The 26,714-nt window shown below is 45.0% G+C and overlaps 1 protein-coding gene across 6 annotated transcripts in view; it reads left to right on the top strand.

The window, feature by feature from the left end:
* Window positions 1-26,714, top strand: part of SENP2 (SUMO specific peptidase 2) — a 38,810-nt gene that overhangs the window by 3,003 nt on the left and 9,093 nt on the right. For 2 of the 6 annotated variants that reach the window (XM_075937344.1, XM_075937345.1), the window contains exons 3-12: window positions 4,364-4,441; window positions 10,646-10,701; window positions 12,562-12,695; window positions 13,230-13,305; window positions 14,274-14,355; window positions 16,620-16,776; window positions 17,931-18,034; window positions 19,782-19,879; window positions 20,802-20,859; window positions 26,489-26,546. In XM_075937344.1, the coding sequence (XP_075793459.1) occupies window positions 4,416-4,441; window positions 10,646-10,701; window positions 12,562-12,695; window positions 13,230-13,305; window positions 14,274-14,355; window positions 16,620-16,776; window positions 17,931-18,034; window positions 19,782-19,879; window positions 20,802-20,859; window positions 26,489-26,546 (849 nt within the window). In that variant the 5' untranslated portion in view covers window positions 4,364-4,415. Of the gene's footprint in view, window positions 1-16; window positions 178-231; window positions 475-4,363; window positions 4,442-10,645; window positions 10,702-12,561; window positions 12,696-13,229; window positions 13,306-14,273; window positions 14,356-16,619; window positions 16,777-17,930; window positions 18,035-19,781; window positions 19,880-20,801; window positions 20,860-26,488; window positions 26,547-26,714 lie in introns of those variants that run through there. The other 4 variants (XM_075937342.1, XM_075937348.1, XM_075937343.1 and 1 more) reach the window with 4 other exon arrangements.

The raw sequence follows: 26,714 nt of genomic DNA, 5'->3' as shown, positions 1-26,714 counted from the left end.
GCTGGAGAGGGCTCCGTCCGTGACGTCACGCCGTCGCGCGAAACAGCCGCACTTCCGCCTCCGGTGGCCGAGGCCTATGTACCAATGGCTGGTGGAGGCGCTGCGCTCCCTGCTCTTCCCCAGCGCCCCCCGGCGGGACGCGCCGCCCCCCGCCCCGCGGAAGAGACGGCACCACAGGTCAGCCCGCCCCGCGGCGCGCGGTGCTCGGCCGCCGGGGCCCCGATCCTGAGCGGCGGCGCTCGCGTGCCGGAGCCGGGCGCTGCTGGGGGGCCTGGCCGCGTTCGGCCTCAGGCACCGCGCGGGCTCGGCTTCCCCGGCGGCTCCGCGCTCCCCGGGGCTGGGGCGAGCGGCTCGGCCCGCGCTGGGTGTCTCCTCCTCCTGGGGCCTGCGAGCGCCCCGCTCCACTGCCCTTCGGTCCAGAGGGCTCACGGTTTGGGGCAGAGAGGCGTGTCGCGCTGGCCAGTCGCTCCCTGGGTGAGCGCTGCTAACGGGGGGATCCCCACAGTCGGAGAACTTGGTAAAAACGTTTTTCCGGAGCCTGAAGCCACCAGAGACTCGCTGTAGTTTTGTTCTGGCGCTTGTTCAGGTCAAGCCTCAGGATTTTTGTTTTGGGGCATGTAGTTCTGGGTGCTGTTTCATACAGAATATGAGCTTAATGGGCCAATAGATGAGGTTGGGTAGAAGTGGTAGATTAGTTGTGCTGTCCAAGATTCGATTTGTGAGTTGCTTATTTTGGAATATTTTGCAGTTAAATCTATTAAAAAGAATACTTCATGTGAAACCTCAATAGTTTTAAACTAAAGCCGGTGTTCCCACATTTAAGAACTTGAACAGGAATTCTCTGTTGCCTCCTGAAGCAAAATACAGGACAATGTAGCACTTTAAAGACTAACAAGATGGTTTATTAGATGATGAGCTTTCGTGGGCCAGACCCACTTCCTCAGATCAAATAGTGGAAGAAAATAGTCACAACCATATATACCAAAGGATACAATTTAAAAAATGAACACCTATGAAAAGGACAATCAAATTTCAGAACAGAAGGTGGATGGAGAGGGGTGGGGGAAGGTAAATGTCTGTGAACTAATGGTATTAGAGGTGGTGATTGGGGAAGCTATCTTTGTAATGGGTAAGATAGCTAGAGTCTTTGTTGAGACCCCCACATAGAGTGTCGAATTTTAGCATGAATGACAGTTCAGAGGATTCCTTTTCAAGTGCAGCTTTAAAAGGGATTTAAAAGTGCCTCCTGTCGTTCTATACATTATTTTGAAAAGTTTTCACTCCCTCGTTGTTTGTGCGACCCAACAAATAAAAGTAGACACTGATTGTACAGAGGAAACTATGACACTGAATTGCATACAGTGCTGTCAAACACAAATGGTACAGTTGTGAAAGTGTGTGGGTGGAGGGGTGGGGTTGTACATCAGTTATAATCTTAGATTTTAAATGGGAAATGATCTGACGTGAGTTGGAAATTAATGGTGTGACTGACTAAAAGTGTTAGACTGCTGGTCTCAAACTATTTACTTGAGAATTACGTAATATTTGTTCCTCCTTTTTTTTTTTCTGATAAATTTTGGTTGTGGTCTTCCACCTTGATGCTCCTTGATCATCTTTACCCTTCAGAAACATACTTGATTAAACTATTAGTCATCCTCTTTCTACTCCCACTCCTGCAGTGAACCATGAAGAAAATCTGTACAGGAGCTTAAACACTTTGATACCATGCACATAAGGCTAATTATGTAAAAAGTGATGGGCAGTATGAGAAACTGAATTATTGAAGTTAGAGAAACAAAAGACTCTGAGATTCATAGGATGGTATCTAGCACTTCAGTCTGTTTGTTTTAAATCTCACAAGAGGGGACTTCTGAAATAGCAGTGTCAAAAGCTTTCTTTCTGATATTCATACTGAACTTTGTTTAATTTCATCCTATTTATTGCAGTTATATTCTCTTGTACTGCTCATTCTCCTTTTATTTTCAGTTTTCCAGTATCTGAAAGGTTTGAGCAAATCTGCCTGCTTGGGTGTCTTTTGCAGTATTACTTATTTAATAGGGAAGATTAAAGTTTTTTCCCAAGCTTCCTCTAACTTACTGCTTAATCAGTTTTGTGTACTGCTTCCTTCACTTTGTCCTTTTAGCATTACCCTAGGTTCATGGAGGTATACTTAGCTTGCCTATTTATTTTGAGATAAGGTTCCTACTAGACTTCAGAGAACCAACTGGTGCATGAACAGGAGCAAACTATAACTGGGAATATTATTTTATGTTCACTGTTTATACTTGCTCAATAACTTGATTTTCACAGACTTTGCAGATTATTTCATAGCTTGATTAGAAAGTAGGGGCATAACAGGATAATCATTTAAACAGTTAACCGGTAACCCTGGGATTATCGGTTACTGTAAACGGTTACACTCATGTTGTGCTCCCAGGAGCTGGCTGCTGCCCTCCACTGCTGCCTCTGATACAGTGGGAACTTCCCTTCTTTTCTTCCTTGCCACTCTGTCAGTTCCCAGTGCAACAAATGTATCCCTCAACTCAGTTTCATTACCACTAGGTGGTTTCTTCTTCTGCCTTGTCCTCATGATGTTTTTCCACAGATTACCATCCTCTTCTGGCAATTTGCTCTCCAGCTCTTTTTGTTCAGCAGATATCTTTAGATCTTGTGGTGTTGGTACCGATTCATCTTTCCTCTCCTGCATTATACCTAGACATGCCTGTCTGAATTCTGTCATCCCGGTTACATTTCAGTTCCTTGGATATCTTCTCCCATGAGCTGTATCTGGTGACATTTCATACACATAAACAGCTTCTGTCAGATACCTACTCAAGCATAATGTACATACTGTAGCTTCTGTCTGACCACCTTTTTTTCCTCTCTTCTAATGCTATCTCATAGCCATTGTTGTCTTTTATTCTTAGACTGTATTTCTAGAAAAAATAAAGGGGGGGGCAGACCTCCCACAAATTCCAAGAAAACTGCTAGCTGTTCGCTGTCTCAGAGAGACAAATATTTGTTGTGGGCTGTATTTGTTAAATGGTTTTGTTTGTGCATATATAACACTGAAACATGGGCTGCTTATGCCTATCTAGTGTCAAAACACTTGGTTATGTGTCCTTCTCTGGTGGGGCAGCCCACATGTCTGTGTCTAGACTGCATCCCTTTTCCGTAAAAGGGATGTAAATTAGACATATCGCAATTGCAAATGAAGTGGGGATTTAAATCCCCCCCGCTTCATTAGCATAAAAATGGCTGACGCTTTTTTCCGGCTCTGAGCTTTGCCGGAAAAAAGCGCCAGTCTAGACACGGATCTCTCGGAAAATAAAGCCTTTTCCAAAAGATCCCTTATCCCTCATTTTAAGATCCCTTAAAATGAGGGATAAGGGAATCTTAAAATGAGGGATAAGGGATCTTTTGGAAAAGGCTTTATTTTCCGAAAGATCCGCATCTAGACTGGTGCTTTTTTCCGGCAAAGCTCAGAGCCAGAAAAAAGCGGCAGGCTTTTTTATGCTAATGAAGCGGGGGGAGAGGGGCTGGAGGGATTTAAATCCCTGCTTCATTTGCAATTGCGATATGTCTAATTTGCATCCCTTTTCCGTAAAAGTCTAGATACAGCCCATGAGTTTTCTGCTCCTGTCAGCTAATGTACTTAATCATCTAGCTAAAGTGGCAGAGCTCTGTGCTGATGGGTTTAAACCCCAAGGCTTGAAAGAGGAAGTGAGGAAGGGCTTAGTTGCAGGTAATTTATTTTTCTGGGGGTTTTTTTAGTCTCTCTTTTTTTATAAAACCGTGACAAGGAATCTGTTTAGGTTGCAAAGTCAAGCATTAAAAAATTAGAAAACATCATTGCTGGGGGAGGTGTTTTACCAAAAGTCTCTATTAGGTGTTGTCCTCTCTTCTAGTGAGAGATCCTGTATGGAGCCTCTTTGTGTCTACACAGCACCCTTACCTCGAAATACGCTACGCAATCTATGCACGTTGCGGAATGAGGATTACAGGGATGCTGGAATAGCACACCCATTATTTCAAAACACATGTTGAAATAATGCGCGCGTTTAAAGATACTTCTGGTATCGCGAAATAGCCCTGCTGTCTAAGTGTAGCCTTAGTTCTGTAGCTAGTTTTTAGTCTTAATCCGTGCTTCACTTCCTGTTTTGCCTGTTCCGTGTGCACATCAGGTGAAGATTAATAGACAGTGCTGCTACAATGGAGAAGGGTCTAAAACTCCAGATTAAGCTTGGAGAAGGGAGATTAAATGAGGGTGAAAATACACGTAACCATTATTATACTGTGCCACTGGAGTGCAGCACTCATCTCTTTGCCATTAACAAATGAAAATTTGACTTCTCTTTTACAGCTTTAATTATGTGCCCCAACCAACTGTCCTGCACACTGATTGGAAAAGTGTTATGAAAAGGACAGGGCCTGATCTTACGTACGTATACGTAGGGGCTGTTCTACTAATATAAACCCTAGCTTTTTGGTGCAGTTATGTGTGTTACAGTGGTGAACGTTGATGGACACCGTCCTGTCATAGCAGGAGGGACACTAAAGTTGGGTTACTGGGAGTACTGGCTTCTACTTCTCAATCACCTTAGTTAAAATCCTGACCCAGGCTTTGGAGTGCATTTGAAACATTACTTGATCATTACTTAACTCCTTCTGCCACCAAGCCAGTGATAAAGGTTAAAATGTGACACTGAAAGATGGGCCTTTTTGAAGGTGCATAGGAGGTGAAAGAGTAGGCTCTGGGTTCCTGCTTTCTGATCTTTGCTCACTGGCTAGTTACTCCTTTAACTCTCAGATGTGTCGAGTTTTAGAACAGTCTAGCAAGGAGAAAAGTGGGAACAAAAAAACCCGAAACCGAACAGGTTTCAAGACTGAGCTTGATAGGTTATGGAGGGAATGGCATGAGATTGCTGACAATGGCAGATGGCCTGGCCATCTGTAACTGTTCTTAACAAATCTCTTCAGTGGCTGGAGATGGAATGTTCATAACTCAGAGCCCTTCCCATTTACAGAGAATTCTTTTCAGGTATCTGGCTGGCGGGTCAGAGATTATGGGTCTGATACCAGAATGGGTAGGTGAGGAGCTGGTGAGGTGCAGGAGGTCAGACTAGACTCATGATGGTCTTAAAATCATTGTCTGTCCTTGAGGATTTCAGGCCTGAAGAAGTCAGGTCTACGCTACGGAGTTAAGTTGGCTTAACTACATTGCTCAGGGCTGTGAAAAATGTGATTTGGGCAATCAAAGTCCCATTGTAGATGCTGCTAGATTTGTGGAAGAATTTGTTTGTTCTTTCGGAGAGGTGTTCCCTGTAAGTTTTTCCACCCATGAGCAGAGTGAGTTTTGTCAATATTGAGGTCATGTGCTGATATGTGCCACCGTGGCGCCACCCCCTCTAGTTACTAATAGAAATCCTAGATATAGTTTTAAACGTTATGGAAGAAGAGAGAATATAAAAACAAGGGATAATTAACAAGGTGCATGACTTTAAATGTTTGTTTAATATGAAATCAAATAAACGAATACTGCAAAATTGTCAGTAGCCATTTGGTATCTTATTAAAATGGTGTCTACTTTCCTGGCAAAGAAAACAAGAGCATATTTGAAGGCACTGGGCCGGAGCTGTCAGGGATTGGGTTGGGCTGTTGAGAGGGATGTTTTAAATTGCTTTCAAATACTGGCTAAATGATGTTGTTGAATGGGCTCACTTCTGAACGCTTTTTGTGCACACATTGTTCCCTATTACCCCAAAGCCAGTTCTTAAAAAACACTTCAGTTCTCGTTACATAACTCAAATCTTCCAGACAATTTGCCTTGCCATTCATCAGAGCTGGTGTGATTCAGCTCTGGGGAAAGAGTGAGGAATGAAATCCTTCAGTATGTTTTATTCATTTATTGTTATTTCTGCACCTAAGCAGTGTCTGAATAGCATGAGTGGACAACAAGCTTCAGCCTTGTAGCACCAAGTAACCAAAATCTCATTCTCAGCTCTGAATTGCTGTCTTCTTTTATGGGTGCTCCCTGCCTTATACTCTGAACAGCTGCTGGAGTTACCTGGAGGGAAGGGGCAGGGGGGAGTGGAGGAGGAGTGCTGCTTCTGTTTGCAGGCATGCTCACTGACAGCCCAGCTGCGGGGGCTGGCGGAGAAAGGAGGAAGTGCTGCTTCTACAGGCAGAATGATGGCAGCTCTCCCTCTGCCTCCAGACCCTGACTGACTCCCCCCACCAAGCCCACCGCCTTACCTTTTCCCATCTACAGGATCCGTACTCAGGAGGAGGTAGCTAGTTAGTGCAGGCATGCTGCACGGCTCTACTAATGAGGTGGGCGGGTCTTAATTTCCTCCTGCACAGCCACTCAGCTGCACACTTTACAGGGAACTATGAGGTAGACTTAGTGATGGAAGAGCCTCTTCTATTGCTATACTAAGTGTCAGTGCTCCAAAAGCACAGCTGCTAGCATTTCTAGTGTAGCCAACCCTCAAAGTTCTCTCAAACTTTTGAAGGGAAAGGGACAGGTAGTTTTGCTCTGTGATCAGTCTTATTCTGCACACAGTTGATCAGCTGCTATTGGACAAAATCTCAAGATAACGCTCTCCCAACTGTTGAGCGCTCTGTGAAAATTAGAGAAGAAATTACTTGGAAAGAAGAGCTAAATATTTGAATCCTCCTACCCCAGAGTTAATTTGCCTGCTGTGAAGGTAGACCACTGACTATAGCACAGAAAAGAATTTTTTACTTTGAGGTATGGCTATGTTACGAGCCTGGCTGTGGCATGTAGTATGCACCTGACAGTGATAAAAGGGGGCTTGTGTGGCTGTCATAAATCCTTTCATTCAAGAGGTGGTAGTTGTGTCTAGAGAATTCTTCTGTAGCTCTAGTGGTGCCTGTATTGATGCTTTAGGTAAGCTTAACTGTGTATCTTAGGAGTGTGACTTTCACACCCTGTGTGGTGTAGCTAGGTCAGTCTTGGTTTGGGTGTAAACTGATGCTCTGTCTTCTGGGAAATGTGCCATCGTTTTTGTTCAAGAGGTGGACTGTCTTGGCTCACTCACTGAAATTGAGCTGTTGATTCATACAGTTACTTTCAACATCCCTACTCCAGCTGTGTACAAGCTACCAGGCTGTGTAAAATGCATGGAACAGAATGGTACAGAAAGGGGTAGACTTTTCTGCTTTCAAATATTCAATAGCATGTATATTATGGACCAAAGATATGCTACCTGCATGTCGCATTGTTGCATCAGTATTGGCCATTTGATAGCCTGCTCTACACCGGATGGCAGAGTGGAACCTGAGCACAGTTCAAGACCTTGCTGCACCATGTTTCTTGTGGTACCTGGGTTGAGATACTTCAGTCTCAGATTCCTGTGCATGTTTCAGCTTAGACAAGAGGAAACTAAGAGGGTGTGATAGGGGTCTATAAAATCATGACTGGTGTGGAGAAAATGAATAAGTAAAAGTTATTTACTTGTTCCCATAACACAAGGAAGTTTTTCTTCACACAGCACAGTCAACCTGTGAAACTCCTTGCCAGAGGATGTTGTGAAGACCAGGACTTTAACACAGTTTAAAAAAACTAGATACATTCATTGAGGAGAGGTCCATCAATGCCAGTTAGCCAGGGTGCTGTCCCTAGCCTCTGTTTGTCAGAAGCTGGGAATGGGTGACGGGGGATGAATCACTTGATTCCCTGTTCTGTTCATTCTTTCTGGAGCACCTGGCATTGGCCTTGCAGAGAATGCAAGGCTCCCTTGTTACCCAGCTTGCTCCTCTTCTGCCAACTCCTCCCCAACATCAGGAAATGCTGCCTCTTCCTTCATAGCAGGGCAGAGGCTAGCACAAGACTGGCCCACAGAACCCTCTGGGCCTGAAGATTAATGGGGAGGTGGAAGGTGTGTGTTGATGGAGAAACTGGCGAAGGCTCTACATCTGGCTAACCTCTGTCCCAGCTCAAGAGGGAAGCTGGGGTTCCTGACTTAATTAGACGGGGCAGTAACTGCCTGAACCACTCAGCTCCTGGAACAGGCCTGGGGCTCCTTCTTAAGGAAAGGCAGGTGAAAGGAAACCCAGAAGGTATTGGGAAGAGGGACCAGAAGGCACATTTCAAAGAGACCCTGAATGCCAGAACAGCCTCCTGTTTGTCATGGACTTTCGTCTGCATTTATCCCGAAAGAGGGATTGAACTCCATGACCCACTTGAACCATGGGAGAGCCAGAAGACAATGTGGAGGGTGAAACTGAATCTGGGCCTGACTGCAGTGCCACATTCAGACCTAGTCACAGCTCGCCTACTGAAGGCTTATATGGATTTACAGAGATCATTCACCTTGAGAAGAACGAGCTGCCTCCAGCCACTGCCAGCTTCTTTCCGAAAGTGCAGCCTTGGTGACCCCTCCCCCAGCACGCTGTCAGTCACCTCTCTGCATGCCAGTATCCTTCCCCATGATAGCATCGCTTCGGTCTCACACAACCTCTAATGTGCATGGATCACCACCATTATTGTCACGGGTCCAGCAGTCACCTCTAACTCCCCAACAGATCTGTTACTGACCGAATTCTCTCTGGAGAGAGAGGTCTGTATCCCAGACTTTCTTAAAATTGCCATCGCCAAACAAAGAAGCTTTGACAGACGTAGAATGCATCGTGGGAAAGGGGCCTGCAAACACCCTGGTAGGACTTGTGTTAATAAAGGGAAAGAAACTAAGCCCACTCACTGTACACCCTCGTTTTCACTCACCCCCACTTGAACCTGCACAGTCCATCGCTCATGTAGGGCATTAAATGTGGGTGAAAGTAGATGATCCCTGTGCTCTTGGATAAGCTCTCAGAAAAACAAAGCAAAAATGCCACCTTGCCTATGGGTGAGCACTTTTCAGAAGCTGCTGGCTCCATATCTGCCCCCTCAGCCCTCAACCTCCAGGGAAACCTGCACAGCACCCTCAAATGACAAGCCTGGAGCCATAATTCTGCTAGACACTAAAAACCAGGGAATCAACAGAGAAACTGGTTGTTAATGCTCATCCCAAGAAGTTATAACCTTTCACTGCCTGCTAAATCTTATTTCACCTACTTTAAGTGGGTATGAATTCCATGTGCTTAATAATGTCCCAGTTTGTATTGTGCTTAGATGCCCTGGTTTGCCTTCCTCAGACCTGATGAGCAACTAATATGCTCAAAAGCCCTTCCACCATCACAAGTTGGTCCAATAAAGGATATTACCTCATGTGCCTTGCCTCAGATCCTGGGACCAACATGACTATATCACTGCAAAGAAACCGAATGCAAATATTATGTTTGCAAATGATGAGTCTTTGGAATCTGTGTTGGCATTTGCATTTGTAGACATTGTTTCTGTTCTCAGACAGAAAAAATCTTCAAAAACCGTTTGAGGACGGACACTGCTGAACTGGAATTCATATGCATATTTGACACCCTGAACCAAGGTCTAAATAAACACATGGAGTGGTTCTTACATTAAGAGGTAATTTCACATTCAGGTACTCTCACCTTCTCTAAGATTAGCCATGTCCGCTCTGAGCTGATGCTCTAATGTCCTCCTAATAAATTTGTCAGCCTTTAAAGTGCTACCCAGATTCCTTGTTTTTTGCTAGACTGATGTGGCTACCTTTCTGAAACCTTTACCCAGAATGGAACTAATGAGACAGTAACTGGATACCAAGTGCTCCCACTCCTGCTGAGAGAAGCTAGGATAGCAAAAGTTACAGCTTTGCTGGACTGCCATGTCACACAGAGGACGTTTGCTATGTTGATTGCAAATCACACCCCTGATAGACCCAACTAGCTGGCAAAAGATTGTAGTGTTCACCTGAACCTTGAGGTGGATTAAAACCAGGGGAACTATGAAGTCCAGTTTCTTATCAGTTTTCTACAACCAGGTATAAACTTTGATATAACGGCACATTCTTGAAGTCTCACGAAAGGTTACACTCCGATATGAACCAATTTGAAACAGCACATCATGTGTATCCATGATGGAGTTTAGGAACCTGGTGCCTCAGCGTAGTCTCCTTCCTTGGACAAGTGCGGCGTAAATATTTGTGTTCCAGAGTAGTGGCTTTTTCCTGCCTCTTGTCTTGGATTCTAATTAGGATTCTTTTTGTAGCTCATTTTATATAGATTGTCTAGTGATCTGGGGATCTTAATCCTGCATACAAACATCTATGCTTAACCTGTGTTAAGGCTAACAGAACGATTTCCTTTGTTTGTTGTTGTTGTTTTTGAGGGAGGAGACGAAACTTACCCCTATGTGGATTGCACTATTCAGCTAGTAACAAACTCAGATGAACTCTGTACAATTATGTTACTGGAAATGTGAGCATCTGCCTGCTTTTGCCAGTGTCTGTTACTGGATGCAGGTGGGGCGTGTTGCGTCAGGGCCTTTCCTAGTATGTGCACAGACTCTCTGGGGGTGAGTGCTGCAGTGGCTACAACCTTACGGATTTTCATAAATCCCTGTATGGAAGTCTGTATGCTCCGGAGGGGCTGGCAGTAAACAGGTGTCGTTGGAGTAAGTAAACTAATTTGGTTTGTATTTGGAGACTGGTGGGGCTGGGGAATCCTCAGATCACTTGTCTGTTGCTACAAATAACTACCTGATCTGTTCTTTCCACAGCGTTCAGCCATCTCTGGAGGACCCTAACCAGAGGCAAGCAAAAAGACAAAGATTAGGTATAGCACTAGTGCTTTTCTCATTACGTGTGGGGGTGTGGTTTTTTTTTTTTAAGTGACTAGACCATTCTTATGTACCCATGAGAAGACCAAAGTTTTTGATCTCCCGGCTGCTGCCCCACGCTGCTAACTCTGTATCAGAGGCACCTGTGTGGGGCGGCAGCTGGCTTCTGATGGGGGCTTTTAAGTCTGCTCCTGGCATATGCTGGCTCCCACCCTGCTCCCAGGGAGCTGAGTGCCATCCTGCACTGCGGGCTGTGATACAGGTGCGGGGTGGGCGCCTGCGTGTAACTGTTCACAGTAACCGGTGGGGCCAGGCTCAGGTCTTAATTGTTTATATGGTTAACTGATATCCCATCACATCCCTAGTAAGTGGATGATTTACTGCAGGCTGCCACCGGGGGTGGGAGAGGAGGGAGAAGTCTCTTGTGCTGCTGTACGCAGGTGTGCCTTTGGAGACGTCTGGCTTGAGTGCACAACTCAGGAAGTACAGGGATGAGGCTAGAGCAGGGGATGCTTGGGAGTATTTTAGGTCCTTGCTGCCTCTTGTTCTTCATTTACTGGCTCTGAAACCAATATGGTGTGTGTAAGTGGTGAGTGGTGGGAAAGAATCCTTGTATGTGTGTGTCAGTCTAAGGGGGATTTGGGTTTTGAGCTGTGCAGAGGCTACACAAGGAGAGCTGGGCTTTTCTTTCTGGGGGCTAATTGGGCTGGGGTGTCCTGGAGCTAGTTGCAGGGAGTAGCTGGTAGAGTTTGGGAAGGTTGTGAGCTGGGAGCTGGAAAGGCTGTGTTGAGTTCCTGGGGGAACACATTACACATTGTGGATGGGTTTGGAGAGGGGGGAGTAGTCAGATTATGAAGGGAGAGGCTGGGACTAGCAGGACAGTAGCAAAGCTACCATGGGGGATAAATGCTGTCCTTGACAAGGAAGTTTGCACTTCTTCCTGAGAAGGAAGAAGTCACAGTCCCCTTTTGCCTTGTACTTCCCCACTAGCCTCCTTTAGCTTCCTCAGAATCCTTCCCTGTGGCTCCCTGAAATACTGGCCCGTTTTTACTTAGCTTGGGAGCTGGGGTTCAGATTATCTGCAGCTCTACCGCTTTTTAGACACCAGCTGTCACTAGCTAGCCACAGTATCAGCTGTTTTAACTCTGACAGGCCATGAGATGGACCAAGCTGGCTAGCAATCTCTTGACTGAAAAGATGGAGATGTGGGCCCTGAAGTCCTGTCTGCTTAAGGCACAAGTACTGAGGAACAGTACAATCAACCGAGTTATTCTGTCTGACAGAAGACCATGCTCTTCTCTCTGAGGATATTGGCTCTTACTTAGTGGTAGCATCATCATTTAATGCACTTTGGAGGGTTAGAGAGCGCCCAGGAAGAAAATGGAACTATAAAGCAAAATTAAGCATTTTTTTGGTACTACCCCCTCACTTTTGACTATCTGTGAACAATATACATCATGGAACTTCTCTGCTTAAATATCATCGTCCTATCTTCGGCCAAATGCTGACCTCCAGAGTATAATTTAATTTGATTTTAAAAATCCCCCTGTTCCGCTAGAGGGTATAGAGCCAAAAATTACAGCTAACCTTTAAGACTCTCTCTTCAGTCAGGGTGTGTGTTTAGTATTTTCAACATTAAACCGTAGTCTTTGAAAAAACGTGTCTTCTAGAGTTTAAGAGATTACTGTTTTCATAGCCAATCAAGGATATCTGAAAATGTTGATAATATTCTGAAGTAAACTATTGTGCACAATGATACTATAGCTGAGAGTACTTGAATTTAAATGGGGAAAAATCCTTCTTTAGACCAAATGTTTTATGGCCTGGCTGTTTGTTGTGGTGTTTTTTTTTTTAAGATTATGTTATCTCCAAATTGACAAAGACGGTGCAAGGAGTTGCCAATCTATTTAAATTGCCATCCCAGCTGACCAGTAGGTACCTCAAGACATCAGTTTGTAATGGAGCTCCCAGTGCAGAATCTACAGATGAGGTTAGTGGGGATTCTGGAAACAAGATTGTTTCTAATGTTTGAATACCTACAGTGCACAATAAACGAACAGTTACCAGTCCCCTTTTCACCCTCCTAGAGCAGGGTTTGGCCCGAGGTTGTTGGGGCCGGTGCTGTTCTATTTCTTTTCAAATAGTAGCTATTGCCTTGTTCAAATTTGAATCCTCCATTGGAGCACTTGTCATTGAGGCCGAACTTCTGCTGTTTAACACCAGCCACCATTAGTGTTTTAACTTCACACATTGTAAACCTAAGGGGAGAAGTGAAAGTCACTGGGATTTGTCCTCCTAACTCATTTAAGTGGGGTTTTTAAGAGGGGGGTCTGTGTGGACTCTTGTCTAAACTTAGACACCTTGTAGAAACGGCAGAGATCTACATTCTGCCAGGATCCAAACCAGTCAGTCTGGGGCACTGGGTGAATAGCATGGTTTAACTCTTAATCAGAGTGACTAGGGTGTGTGTTTGCTTTGATCCGCATCCAAATTGCATTTCAATAGTTTCCTTGTTGTTTTTAAGACTATTTCAAATTCTTCTGATTCTTCGACTGGCAGACTGATTGACTCTGCACCTGGAATAGAAATGCTACAACTGGGTAAGACTGACACGAAGCCATCGCTTTTTCTTCTCTTTTCCCCCGTCTGCTAAAATGCCCAGCACATGGTATACAGCAGCATTAATACTGTCTGCTTGTACAGTGCCTTTTGTCTAAGGCTTTTCAAGTGCTTTATAGTTCTGAAATTGGTAAGGGCAACACCTCCAAAATCTAGAACGCTGAAAGATGAACCCCTGCTTTCTTTCCTGCTTCCTTCCATTGCTGCTGGCAATGTTCAGATATTTTTGTTGCAGCCATCTCGGTCTTAAGTGTTACAGCCTTCTCCTATGACGTGCCTCATTCCTTATGGCTGTGCTGTTTATGTAAAGTATAACTGGAAAACTTACTGAACAGTCTTATGTAATGTATGATGAGCTTGAACTAGAAGAGCACTAGTCTAATGGAGCAACTTCTATACAGACCCATGGCTGCTGAAAAAGCCAGACAGCGGGTACGTCTAGACTACCGCGTTTTGTCGACGGAAGTTTTGTCGACAGATACTGTCGACAAAACTTCCGTCGACAATTTGCGTCCAGACACATGGAGTTCTGTCGACAAAGCAAGCCGCTTTGTCGACAGAACTCCGTAGTCTGGACGCAACGTTACAGGCAATAACACCTTCTGTCGACAGAACTCTGTCGACAGAAGGTGTTTTGCCTCGTAAAATGAGGTATACCAGCGTCGACAAAATCGCGGAGTTCTGTCCACGTTATGTCGACAGAACTCCGCAGTAGTGTAGACGCTGGTATTGTTTTGTCGACAAAAGTCCACTTTTGTCGTCAAAACTATGTAGTCTAGACACACCCAGTACCTTAGTGTGATGCCTTAAGCCAACACGTAAACGGACATAAGAGATCTTAACGCACCTGCACTAAAACACATTGTTTTATTGAGGCTTTTGTAAATACAAACTTCTAGAATTCTACCACTGCCTTCACAACTACTAATGGCTGGTACTTCTTTCACAGATAAGAAAATACGCTGTGGCGCTAGCGTTTGTGCCAGCAAAGAGACACTACCTATTTCTTGCAAGACTGTGCCTTGCCTGAGGTAAAACTCTTGTGGTTGACTTGTCTTTCCTGTGCCACGACACACATAAAAATCAGTGCACACTATAGTGTCTGCCCACTCTTGTTGCCTGATGCATTTTTGTCCATTTATATGTAGTAGTGCTTGGCTCTCTTTCTAAATATAAAATATTACTGGACATTCTGCTGAACTGTGGCATGGCTGAGGTGTTTCTACTTTTTCTTAGTCTCCTAGAAATGTATTAAAACGTGTACAGTTTGACACAAAGTAGGACAGCAAGACTAGTCCACAAGGAAAGATGTGGGTACCAAGTGCGTAAAGGAATCAGTAAAGTTGGCTTGCCCAGCAGCGTGCTCATCTTTAGGAGGGAAAAATGTACATCCAAAACTTCAGGTGGGAGGGAAGCTGCACACGGAAAACAGACCTGGGAAGGGTGATGCAGAGCCTGGGGCAGGCAGAGCAGGGAGGCCAGCGGAGGACCTTGTGAAGGCCAGAGGATATGTTGGAGGTGATCGGGTAGAGAAGTGGGATTGGAAGTGTGAAGAGAGGGAAGTTGTGTGTTCTGTCCCTTTTTGAGGCCAAAGGAATGGGAACTTTAAGGAACAAATAAACGGGCGATATCTGGGAACAAAAACTTGCAGGCTTTAAAGAAACAGAAATACGGGCATTTGGGGAGAAGAGTATGGAATGTGGCAGATGGGGTGGACTGGAATATCTTTGAGGGAGGTTTTAATTACAAAAACATGCCTTGAATCATAGAATCATAGAATAATAGGACTGGAAGGGACCTCAAGAGGTCATCGAGTCCAGCCCCCCTCCAAGGCAGGACCAAGCTCCGTCTACACCATCCCTGACAGATGTCTATCTAACCTGTTCTTAAATATCTCCAGAGAGGGAGATTCCACCACCTCCCTTGGCAATTTATTCCAATATTTGACCACCCTGACAGTTAGGAATTTTTTCCTAATGTCCAATCTAAACCTCCTCTGCTGCACTTTAAGCCCATTACTCCTTGTCCTGTCCTCAGAAACCAAGAGGAACAAATTTTCTCCTTCCTCCTTGTGACACCCTTTTAGATATTTGAAAACCGCTATCATGTCCCCTTGGTTGTAAATTATCCAAAATATAATAAAGCCGGTGGTCCCTTGGCTTTGAATGATGGGTTCTAATAATCGTTTTGATGACCTGACTGGAACAAAGCTGATGCAGTTTTCTCCCAGATGTTAGAAATGGCAATAATTGGAAGGAAATGGGCCAGGACTCTAATACTGCTGTTTGCATCCTGCCCCAAAATGACATTGAATTGTGTCCTTGCTGTATTCCTATATAAGATGATGCTAGTTCCATAGTACAGATTCCCCTGATAAACTGTAATGCCCCTAAGTTCTTATTGTGGAGGTATTGTAGGCCCCAAGCCAGTACCAAAGCTGGTGATATCTGTGCTCACATAGGTTGAAAGTCTTCTGAATTGGCTCAACATTTTGACTGATGGGGCTCTCTCAGCTAGTGGCTCTCTTGACTCTTTCTTTCAGCTGTGTGATTTGCTGACTTGTCATGGTGTGTGGTGTTTAAGCAGCAGCAGTGCTGCTTTTTAGTTGGTTTACAATAGGTGGTTTAAACTGTCAGCTGCCTTTGTGCACCTCGCATTTAAACCAAAGCGTTTCTTACACCATGGCGGGGAGCTGAATATCGGTAGGAGAACCTTTTAATGGTAAAGAGGCAAATTCCTAAAAGGCAGCTGTTATGAAAAGGGCTTTCCTCTGAAGTGTCAGCTATATGACACCCCTCAAAATACCTAAGTGGCCTATTGGAGCATGGCTTTGGCTAGTTGATTTTCTCCGCCATACTGCAATAGGCTTTAATGAAAGAAGTATATGAGAAATTCAAAGGAACAGGGCCATCTGGAGAAGTAGGAAGCTATTGGGGGGGAAGGAAGGAGAGCGTGGCAAAGGGGGAAAACAGGATTTGGCAAAGTTTATAGTTCCTAGAGCATGTGGTTTAGCCTAGAGCGTGTGCATGTAATGGAGCTTAAAAATGGTATGTTGTAAACCGTCCAGTGGGTGTGCATGTCTTAGTCATGTGTCCACAAAGTCTCTTTTACAAAGTAGTGATTTGACTTCATCCTTCCACCTGGCTGATGCATTCAGAACATCCATGTATCCTTATGGTGTTTAAGTCTCTTCCCTCACAATGCATGTATGTGCCAGCACATTTTGAGATGTAATTTGACTCGCGTAGGTTTTGGTTTTATGTTCCTTTAATAGTGTAATAGTTTCTCTTAACAGAAACCTCTGCAACACGACAATGAGTAGTAAACACCATACCAAATCCATTCCAGAAGGCTCTTTGCCATGGAGACTGTCTAGTCAGGAGAACATAGCGGGAGCCTCCACTTCAGATGCTGGCAAGCTCGTGAGGAGACCTCACTGTACTGTGGAAGAGGTGAGTCCAGATAAAACCAGCTCAGCTCATTTTTTGTGTCACTTCTGAGTTTAGGTAATAAGGCAGCCGTGGCCACATGCAGCTCAGCTCTTCTCCCTACTCCCCTGAAAGTGCAGCTCATGAAGCTGCCCCAGTGCCCCTGAAAACAGTCCCCACCTCCCGGCTCCCTGTGCTCATCGGGTTAGAGGAGCTGTCCGGCAGGAGCCTGATGTGGCCAAAAAGCCTTTAACCACGTTTCTTAAAGAGGCAGTACACCCTCCCTCCCCCCAGCTCTTTGTGCTATATGCACAACTATTTTGGCTCTTTGCCTGTAATGGGTTGGCCACCCCTGTTATAGAGTCCTGAGTATTGAGGTGGCAAGATATGGTTTAGACTGGAAACCGTGAAAATGGCTTTTGAATTAGTGACAGTCCTGAACTGAGAACATGTCTTGCTGTGAGACTTAAAGCTCAGTCTATTTGGCTTACCAAAAACATGATGGCGAGGTGATTTCAGTGCAGAAGTATTTTTACAGGGGAATACATTAGGTACTAAAAGGCTCTGCAGTGGAGAAAAGCAGAGCACGAATGGTGGAAAGATGAAGCCAGCCACATTCAAATTAAAACTAATTTCAGAAATACTTCAAATGTGGGCAGTTAACTGTCGCAACAAATTACCATGGAAAGTTGGAGATTCTCCATCTCTTAATGCCTTTCTGGTAACTGATGTAGATAAATGAGTTACTGGGCACCGTGCAGGGGTAACTGGGTAAAACATAATGGCCTGTGACCGTAGTCAGGGTCCAACTAAAGGCTCTAATGCTCCTTTCTGGCATTTGACTCTATGAAAAGTGTTTTTGAGGGTGGGTGAGTGGGTGCCGCTTTCTTTCAAGTCTGAACGTGGCAGTTCCAAAGCTGGAAATGGTAATGAGGTTTATCGTTGGTTTACCTTTATTTGAATGTGAAAGCTGCTGAAAACTGAGGATGAAAATTGCGCTCCTTGCTTTCATGAGCATGAGCCCACTTTCAACTTAACAGCAATTTTGGGCATGTGGTACCTGCGTGAATAGGACTGCTGATAAACTTGATGTTCTCTAACAGTGTAGTATGCATTACATTTAATTACAAACTTGACACCTCTTCCACCCTCCTCCCCCTCCCCCTCCCCCCGGTTAGGATGTACAAAGAGAAGAGAGAGAGAAGTACAAACTACTGTTGGAACTAGTAAAGGAAAAGTATCCTAGAAACTACTCCACTCCTATAGCTGCAAACCACTGCAAGTAAGTATTGTTGCTCCTAAACAGTCTGGGATATAATCTGAGACTTGAGGCAAAAGGGGACATCAGACTGCTTTTCTATTGGATACGCTGGAAGCTGTCATTGCAACAGGCTGTCCAATCAACAGGATCCTGGGCTATGACCCAGCACAGATGCTTTGGAACAGATTTTACACCTGTCTAAATGCATGGAGCTGTGTAAACTAGAAGTTCTCTGTGGCCTTTAAAGATTAAAACATAAAATATTCTGTGGAAGTAAAGAAAACGTGGAGGTTCACCAACTCTTGTGAGTTTAGTCGTCCTACTGCTACCTCTTCTGCCTCCTGTGATGGATTTGCATTGGGAAACTTCCCCTTTTTGAGCACAAGTGTTGCTAGTGGTGTAAGTTCTACTATGAAATCCTGTATTAAGGGCTGTACCACAATGGTATTGAATTTGGGGGAATTATTTTCCCTTCCATTGGTGCTTTTTATGACTTTTATACTGCTGATCTGGAATGGACCTAGCTTGAGCTAATTTCTTGTCTTAACACAGCTGGTTCTGAGGCTTACATTTTGGTTTAATGAAAACCTGATCTTTTCTGGCTTCCTAAGAAATTAATTTGCCGTTTTCAGTAACTTAACCAAGTTCACAGTAATGTTTCAATCTGCGGTAAGGCCAAAAGACCATGGCAATCACACATGTAGAGCTGGAGAGTGCGTATGTGTCGTGTGAGAGCCTTGTCGGTTTTAAAGAGAAGTTTCTGTTCTGAACAAATGCAGCTTTTTTTCCCAGTTATTCTGGAATGCTGAGTGTGTGGAAGCAAAGGGTTTGTCTACACACAAGCTTTGCCACTTAAAGTGGTACAGCTGATAGTCTGGACACCGTTATAAAGGTATAAATGTGCTTGGATCAGGGTAGCTGCTTTCTCTTGGGGGGGAAGGAAGATAAGGTCTACCAGTCTAAGTACACTTAGAACTATAGCTACATCATTTTAACTAGAGTAGTTAAAAAAAAAAAAAAATCAAGCACTCTCTTTACAGGTTACATTAATGCTCTAGAACTCAGACTTCTGTAAGGTCATAGCAACAAGTCCAGACTTTCACTTCTAGCTGCAAAAGGCAATAGAGGCAGCAGCACGGGGTGACAGGTGGGAGCTGGTTTGCACGGGGAGCCAATTTTTAAACCAACTCCCCTTACGGACCAGCTCTACCTGCCACCCTGTGCTACTGCTTCTGATACAGAGGCAACAGCGCAGTGTGGCAGGGGGCTCCCCAGGAGTGTGGCTGGGAGCCCTGAAGCACACTGGCTGCCAGATCCATCCCTGGGGGCATTTTAATAACCCTGTAAGAGCAAAAATTTGTTGCTTCTACATGATTACTAAAATAGATGCTATATAATTAATAATCTATGGAGATATACCTGTCTCATAGAACTGGAAGGGACCTTGAGAGGTCATTGAGTCCAATCCTCTGCCTTCACAGCAGGACTAAGTACCATCCCTGACAGATTTGCTTTAGGTCCCTAAATGGCTCATCAAGAATTGAACTCACAACCCTGGGTTTAGCAGGCCAATGCTCAGACCACTTAGCTATCCCTCCCCCCATCTAACATCCCTACTTATAGCATTCTGTCCCATGTGCTTGTGCAGGAATGGAGTGTAGTTCTTGTACAGGGCTTGCATGTGGTGGAGAGAACAGGGCATGTAGATGCTCTTCTGAAAGAGATTCTGATGCTTTTCTACCTTTTTCTAACTTCTGCTGTACCAAAGTTCTCCAGGATACTTCAAGGAGCCCGTGAAGACTGATAGCCACGTGGAAGAAAGGTATCCTGCGGTCAGGGTGCCTACGTTTCTGACACGAAGGAATGGTTAGTATTTATCTGCCACAGTAAGTGCAGATAAACGTCATCCAGCGCAGCTTGTTCTCCTCCACGAGTCTTTCAATGAACGCTGAGTGACGTTTGTGATAGTGAAGTTGGAAAGGTTGAGACCAATGTCTTAACTGCCCTGTTCTGCATGTATTCAGTCTAATTGACGTCAGACTTGTGTGTATGCAGTACACAGGCCTTACAGGTCACTTGTGTAACTGTGGAAACATCCGTGTCAAGATGTTCCATTATGCCTCCTTTCTTTGCTATCGCTCCAAAAGCTGCTACTTCTCTTAAGCTGTTTCCCTGTACAACACTGCTTGTCTCGCAAGTTAAAGGAGAGAACGCCTGTCTTTAACGATAGGCATTTGGGTGGGCCAATTAAAAATGGGGTTTGATAACAAGCTAGTTCTTCAGGAAGATGCAGATGTGTACTCCACTCAGGTGTGAGCAGTGCCAGTGGCATTGCTGCTACCCATTCCACAGGTCCTCTGAATCCGAGTTGGAGGAAATAGCTGCACCAGTATCTTCATGGAGGCACAGGAGTCTCAAACAGACAGTCGAGCAGCTATGGTTGCTATCCCTCTGGGTGTGACCCTCCATGGACTGCTGGTACCAATTCCTCTGGGGGCCACCATCAGGGACAGGCCTTTCTTCGGGCCTTATTGGGCCTGAGAGCTCTGCAGCAGGCGTCCAGACCCTGTCACAAGTTGCACTGCTCTTCCCGTTCTTGCCAGCTGGTTCCACCAGTGTAAGAGGGGGATCTTCATAAAGCTTATCTATTAGCTCCGCAACTTCATGCTGGTGATGGGCTAATCAGAAAGTCACTTACAGGATAATCTGAAAACTAGCAGGTCTGTGCTTGACATCTAATTGCTTGACTGGGTTTTCAGTTCTTTTTTCTCATCCTTATTCCATGCAGGGGTCAGAGGTGCCAAATCACGGGGCTCACTCCGGTCTCGGAGAAGCGATGTGAACAGGTACAAAATCCCTCCTCATTCCATCTCTCCATTTTCAGCTTCTAGGTTTTGGCTTCCATCTTTGGATATTTTTATGTTAATAGCTGAGAGGGGGGCTAAGTCAATTATGGACCATACCCATGTAATGCCTGTCTTAGGCAGGAAGTTCCTTACTATTGTATTGACAACACACAACTGCATCATAGGGTCTTGGAGGAACGGGAATTAAAGCAGGACATTTGGATAGCAGGGTAAGGGACAGCTGAAGCTGTGGAAAGTGAGGAAAACAGCCTGGCTTTTGGCAGTCAAGGCCTTTAGCACTGGGGAAGGAAAGTCTCTCCTCTCTCCCTGTGTGAGTAGGGTTAGAGATGAATGGAAATAGCTGATTAGCAGGGAGGAAGCATGCTCACTCTGGAAACATCCGTGTCAAGATGTTCCATTATGCTTCCTTTCTTTGCTATCGCTCCAAAAGCTGCTACTTCTCTTAAGCTGTTTCCCTGTACAACATGGCTTGTCTCGCAAGTTGAAGGAGAGAACGCCTGTCTTTAACAATAGGCATTTGGGTGGGCCTACTCTGATCTGCAGAAACCCTCTTGCACAGTATTAGAAAGGCAAGGTGGGTGAGGTAATATCTTCTATTGGACTAACTGCTGCTAGTGAGAGAAATATGCCGAGGAGTTCTTCACACTTGGCAAAGGTACTTCTTGCATTACAGTGGGTTACAGGTTATTGTAATAAACTCTACATCCAGTATTCGTTCCGTTTGTGATTTTGAGTGTTTAGAAGAATTACAAGTGTACGCTCCCATCATCTTTTGAGTCTGTGCTGGCTTCCTCTGAGGAGGACTGATAGGTCAGATGCAGACTCTGTGAAAAGTGTTCCCCCGCAAGTGATAAGATTTTTGTCTCACTGTTGTCCTGTGTGATTTCCACCACCGCTTCAACATCCAGCGCTTGCCTGTTAAATTCTGGAATGATCCCACGCTAATATCAGCTTCTGGGACACCACTATCCTATTCAGCAGTGGAACCTTACAGACAGTCCTATACAAGAAATGCATGGATCGCCGCCTCTACCTTTGTAGATCCAGTAACCACCCCAAACACACCCAGGAATCTTGTTACCTACTGCCAGGCACTCAGATACCACAAAGCCTGTTCTGAGCAGAGAGTCTGAGACACCGCAACACAATCACATCCACCTTCGCCTGGCAAGGACGTTCTTGCAGAGAAGTAGATGGTTATGGAACTGGGCACCCAGTTTACTCTGAGAATGTTTGAGCACAGATACAAAATGTCCAACAACAGCAAACCCTCCCCCATTTATCACCTACCACCCTGCATTAGAACTAAGGGGCATCCTCAGAACGCAACCCAGACTCCGTGGGAACCATAGCCTGAAAGATCTTTTATGAAACTCCACTTCTGGCCTTCATACCACGCCCCAGCTTTTCTAAACTCCTAGTCAGAAGCAAGCTCCCCGCAGACCAAGACACCTTGATGCCAAGGAAACACGGTCCTTGACAGAGACAACAGATGCAAAACCTGCAGACATCTTTGTGGCCGCAGTGATCAGCGCCTCCATCACCACACCTTATATCCTACATGCAGGGCTGGCCCAAGCCATTCGTGCGCCCTGGCCCTGGGAGCGTGGCGCCGCCCCGGGGAGTGTGGCACATGCACGGCCCCACCCCGGGTGCCTGGTGCATGTGTGCCCCCCCCTTCTCCCTGGTCCGGCAGCCGTGTGCAGCGCCTCTACAATGGGGCGCTCCAGGCGGTAGCCCGGTCAACTCGTAGCTTGGGCTGGCTCTGCCTATACGTGCTGATCATAACACGTGGCACACCTCAACTAATGCACTAAAGGCCCCATAATTATGTGGAAAAAAATCCCATCATGTATGGGTGAACAGAAGAATAGTCACACTGGTTCATACCAGTGGTCCATCTAGCCTTGTGTATCTGTTGTCTGACAGTTGCTGGTGCCGTGTGCTTCAGAAGGAATGAATAGAATAGAACAGGCAAATGTTTGGGTGATCCACCCCGTCGCATCCACTCCCAGATCCTGGCAGATAAGCCTGAGGACACTCAGAGCCTGGTGTTACATGCCTGACCACCCTGGCTGATAGCTGTTGATGGACCTGTCCTCCATTATATTAGCTACTCTTTTGAACCCTGTTATAGATTTGATCTTCTCAACTTCCCATAGCATAGAGTTCCACAGGTTGACACTGTGGTGTGTAAAAAAGTACTTCCATTTGTTTTAAACCTTCTGCCTATTAATTTGACTGTTTCCTTATTCATTCATTTTCTTCATACCATTCAAGATTTTAAAGACCTCCATCATATCCTCCCGTAGTCATCACTTTTCCAAGTTGAAAAGTCCCAGTTTTTAATCTCTCCTCCTATGGAAGGTGTTCCATATCCCTAATAATTTTCAGAGCCCCTCTCTCTTTTCTAATTCTACTGTGTATATTTTTTTTTGAGATGGGACCACTAGAGCTGCAGACGGTATTCAAGATGTGGGTGTACCATGGATTTTTATAAAGGCATGATATTTTGTGTTAGAGTAATACTCAGACTGAGGCTTGAGAGCCACAAGTGGCTCTTTGTGTCTCCTGTGGCTCTTGGCAGGATGTGATATTAAAATATTGTGATTTAATTATTAACCAGTTTCCGTTATGAACTAATCAGGATGCTTTTACTATGTTATTGACCACTGTAGTTGATAAAGTAGTAATATTTGGTCTGTCATTTTGCAATGAAAATAAATGAAACTGTGAAATCCCACATCTGCATAATGATCATTAATTTGGCTTCTGAACCACTGAGGTGTTCCTCAAGAATCTTATCTATCTCTTTTCTAATGTTTCCTGTCGTTTTGTTAGCTTCTTTGATGGCTGCTGCACATTGAATGGATGTATTCGGAGAACTACTCACAACTCCAAGATCCTTTTTAAGTAGGAACAGCTAATGTAGGCCATCCTTTTTCTATGGCTAGTTGGGGTTCTGTGTGACCGACTTCACACTTATTGCCATTGAATTTCTTCTGCCAATTGGTTGCCCAGTCACCCAGTTTTGTGGGATCCCTTTGTAACTTCTCGCAGTCTGTGTTGGGGTTTATACAAAGTTACTCGGATACTTGTCGGCAATTTTTGCCACCTATTTACCCCTTTTTCCAGATTACTTATGAATACGTGGAACAGCGCTGGTCCCAGTACTAATCCCCGGGGGTCACCGTGATTTACTTCTTTCCATTCTCAAAACTCTTTATTCCTGCTTTTGTTTCCTGTCTTTTATCCAGTTACTGATCCATAAGAGGCTCTTCCTCTTTTCCTTTGACCGCTTACTTCGCTTAAGAGTCTTTGGTGGGGCACCTTGTCAAAGTCCTCCTGAAAGTCTGAATACAATATAGACATTGGACTACTCTCTTCCACGTGTGTTTGAGCCCCTCAAATAATTCTAATTAACCGGAGAGGCAGGATTTCCCTTTACAAAACCACTTTGACTCTTCCCCGGCACATCGTGTTAATCTGTGTCTGATCATTCCGTTCTTTACTATAGTTTCAGTGAGTTTACCTGGTACTGAATTTAGTCTTCCCAGCCTGTAATTGCTGAGGGTTGCCTCTGGAGCCTTTTTAAAAAAAACTGGAATCATATTGGCTCTCCTCCAGTCACCTGGTACAGGTAATTTAATAGCCAGGTTACCTACCACAGACATAGTCCTTCAGTTTCATGTTTCCAGCAGCGATAGGAGGTGTTACTGCCATTATACAAGGCATTGGTAAGACCACATCTGGAATACTGCATATAACTTTGGTCTCCCGTGTTTTAAAAAAAAAAGTCAAATCAGATGGGAACAGGAGCAGAAAAGGGCTACTCCGATAAGAATGCAGAACTTACCTTATTAGAGGAGACTTAAGGAACTTGGCTTGTTTAACCTAATCAAAAGAGAACTGAGAGGAGATAGGATTGCTCTCTAAAATACACCAAAGGGATAAATACCAGGGAGTGAGAGGAGTTATGTACGTTAAGAACCAATGCTGGGCCAGTTTGTATCCATTTGTTCTTGTAGCATCAGCAGGATTAAGCTTGATATTAGACACAAGTTTCTGACCGTCAGAGGAGTCAAGTTCTGGAACAGTCTTTCAAGTGGAGCGGTGGGGGGGAGTAGCTTCACGGCTGAGCTTGATAAGCTTATGCAGGGGATGGAGTGAGATTAGCATATGGCCCATTTGTGACGGCAGGTAGCACAGCTCTTCAGTGGCCAGAGATGGAACATGGGATGGGAAGGACTCTGAATTACTATAGGGGACTCTTGCCTGGCTGTCTGGTCATGGGTCTCCTGGCCGAACTGATTGCTGGATCTGGAGTCAGGAAGGAATTTCCCCCAGGTCAGTTTGATGGAGACCTTCAGGGGATTTTGCTGCCTTGAGTGCAGGTTCACCTTCTATCTCAGCTTGAGTAAAATGGTGGCTTCTCTGTAACCTACAGTCTTTAAATCATGATTTGAGGACTTCAGTGGGAGGCTGTGGACATATTGCTGGAATGTGTGGGTGAGGTTCTGTGGCCTCCTATGAGCAGGACTGGATGCAGTTAGACTGAATCACGATGGTCCCTTCTGGCCTTTAGAATCTCTGCATGTCAGGGGCTGTTTGACTAGAAGGAAGTCTTCTGTCGGGATACCTTGTGCTCTGAAAGTACAAAGCTCTGCTTCAGTAAAGCATCTGGGAAACCTAACCTGGATATCCATGATCTTGAGACATAGATTGAATTGGTCTTCAAGCGTACAATGGGCTTAGGATCCCATCTGAGTCTCAGCTTATGTATGGCTTCCTTTTTAAAAGAGACTTGACTCAGGAAGAAATAGAAGAACACTTTCCTTCTGTAGTGATAGAAGTAAAACCTGCCAGTGCCTAATTCCTTGCACTGTAGCATGTTGCATTCAGATGCTGCGTAGTTTCCATGGGCGAGCCTTTCTAGTGAGGATAGCAGCGCCCCTAGCAATCCTGGAAGAGTCACCTAAACTTCTACTAGCCACCTGCCTTGAGGCCGGGTCTGCACTAGTGTACTGTAAATGCCGCCTCCTTTGACCCACGAGGGTTTCCTGTCCGTGTAGGAAACTCTCCTCCCCAAGGGGCAGTGCTAGGAGGACAGAAGAATTCTTCCATCAACCTAGGTGGATCTTCAGTGCGGCTACAGTCGACCTAACTCTGTCCTAGGGCAGTGACAGTTTCCAGACTTGTAGCTATATCTGCATGCCTATCTTTCAGGTAAACTAGAACTGTGTTTACATGGGGAACTTTTCATTTCTATTACAAAAGACTTTTCAGTTTGTTGTGCATTATATCTTAACGTTAAGTTTTATCTTGTATCCTTGTTTTAGCTATGCTTCTGCACTAGCCCTCAGTCCTCTACTTAGGGTGGGTCTTTCCCGTTTTCCTTCCCTTGTCCCTTTTTCCTCATCTGCACCTCCTCAAAGTATTGGTGCTATAGAATGGGCAGGTTAAACTCTCGTTCTTGCGCGTTAGTCAGATTCAATCCCCACAGAAGGCGTTTCCCAGCGCTGGCACCCCAAAGGTAACTTACTATACGATATATTACTTACGAAGTAAATATCCCTGTTGCGAAACTCTGCCCGTTTTTCTCTCTCAGATTGCAGACTTCAGCAGAAAACGCACACGAACCGACAATTGGGCAGAAAAATGAAGGGGTAAGTTTGAAAGTTCTAGCTTTTTCCCTCTTTTGAAAGATGGTATTCTACAACTAAACTGCATTCAACTCTGTGTCCTCCCTTCTTAAGCATATCCCTGAATAACATGCTTTCCCCAGTGGCGTGTGGCAGGGTGGTCTTCCTAACACATAGAGCATAGAGCAATGG

Source organism: Pelodiscus sinensis, chromosome 10 (genome assembly GCF_049634645.1).
Source record: "Pelodiscus sinensis isolate JC-2024 chromosome 10, ASM4963464v1, whole genome shotgun sequence".
NCBI classification, from domain to species: Eukaryota; Metazoa; Chordata; order Testudines; family Trionychidae; genus Pelodiscus; species Pelodiscus sinensis.
Note: the sequence above shows the minus strand (reverse complement) of the source record. Positions and strands in the feature narration are given on the sequence as shown.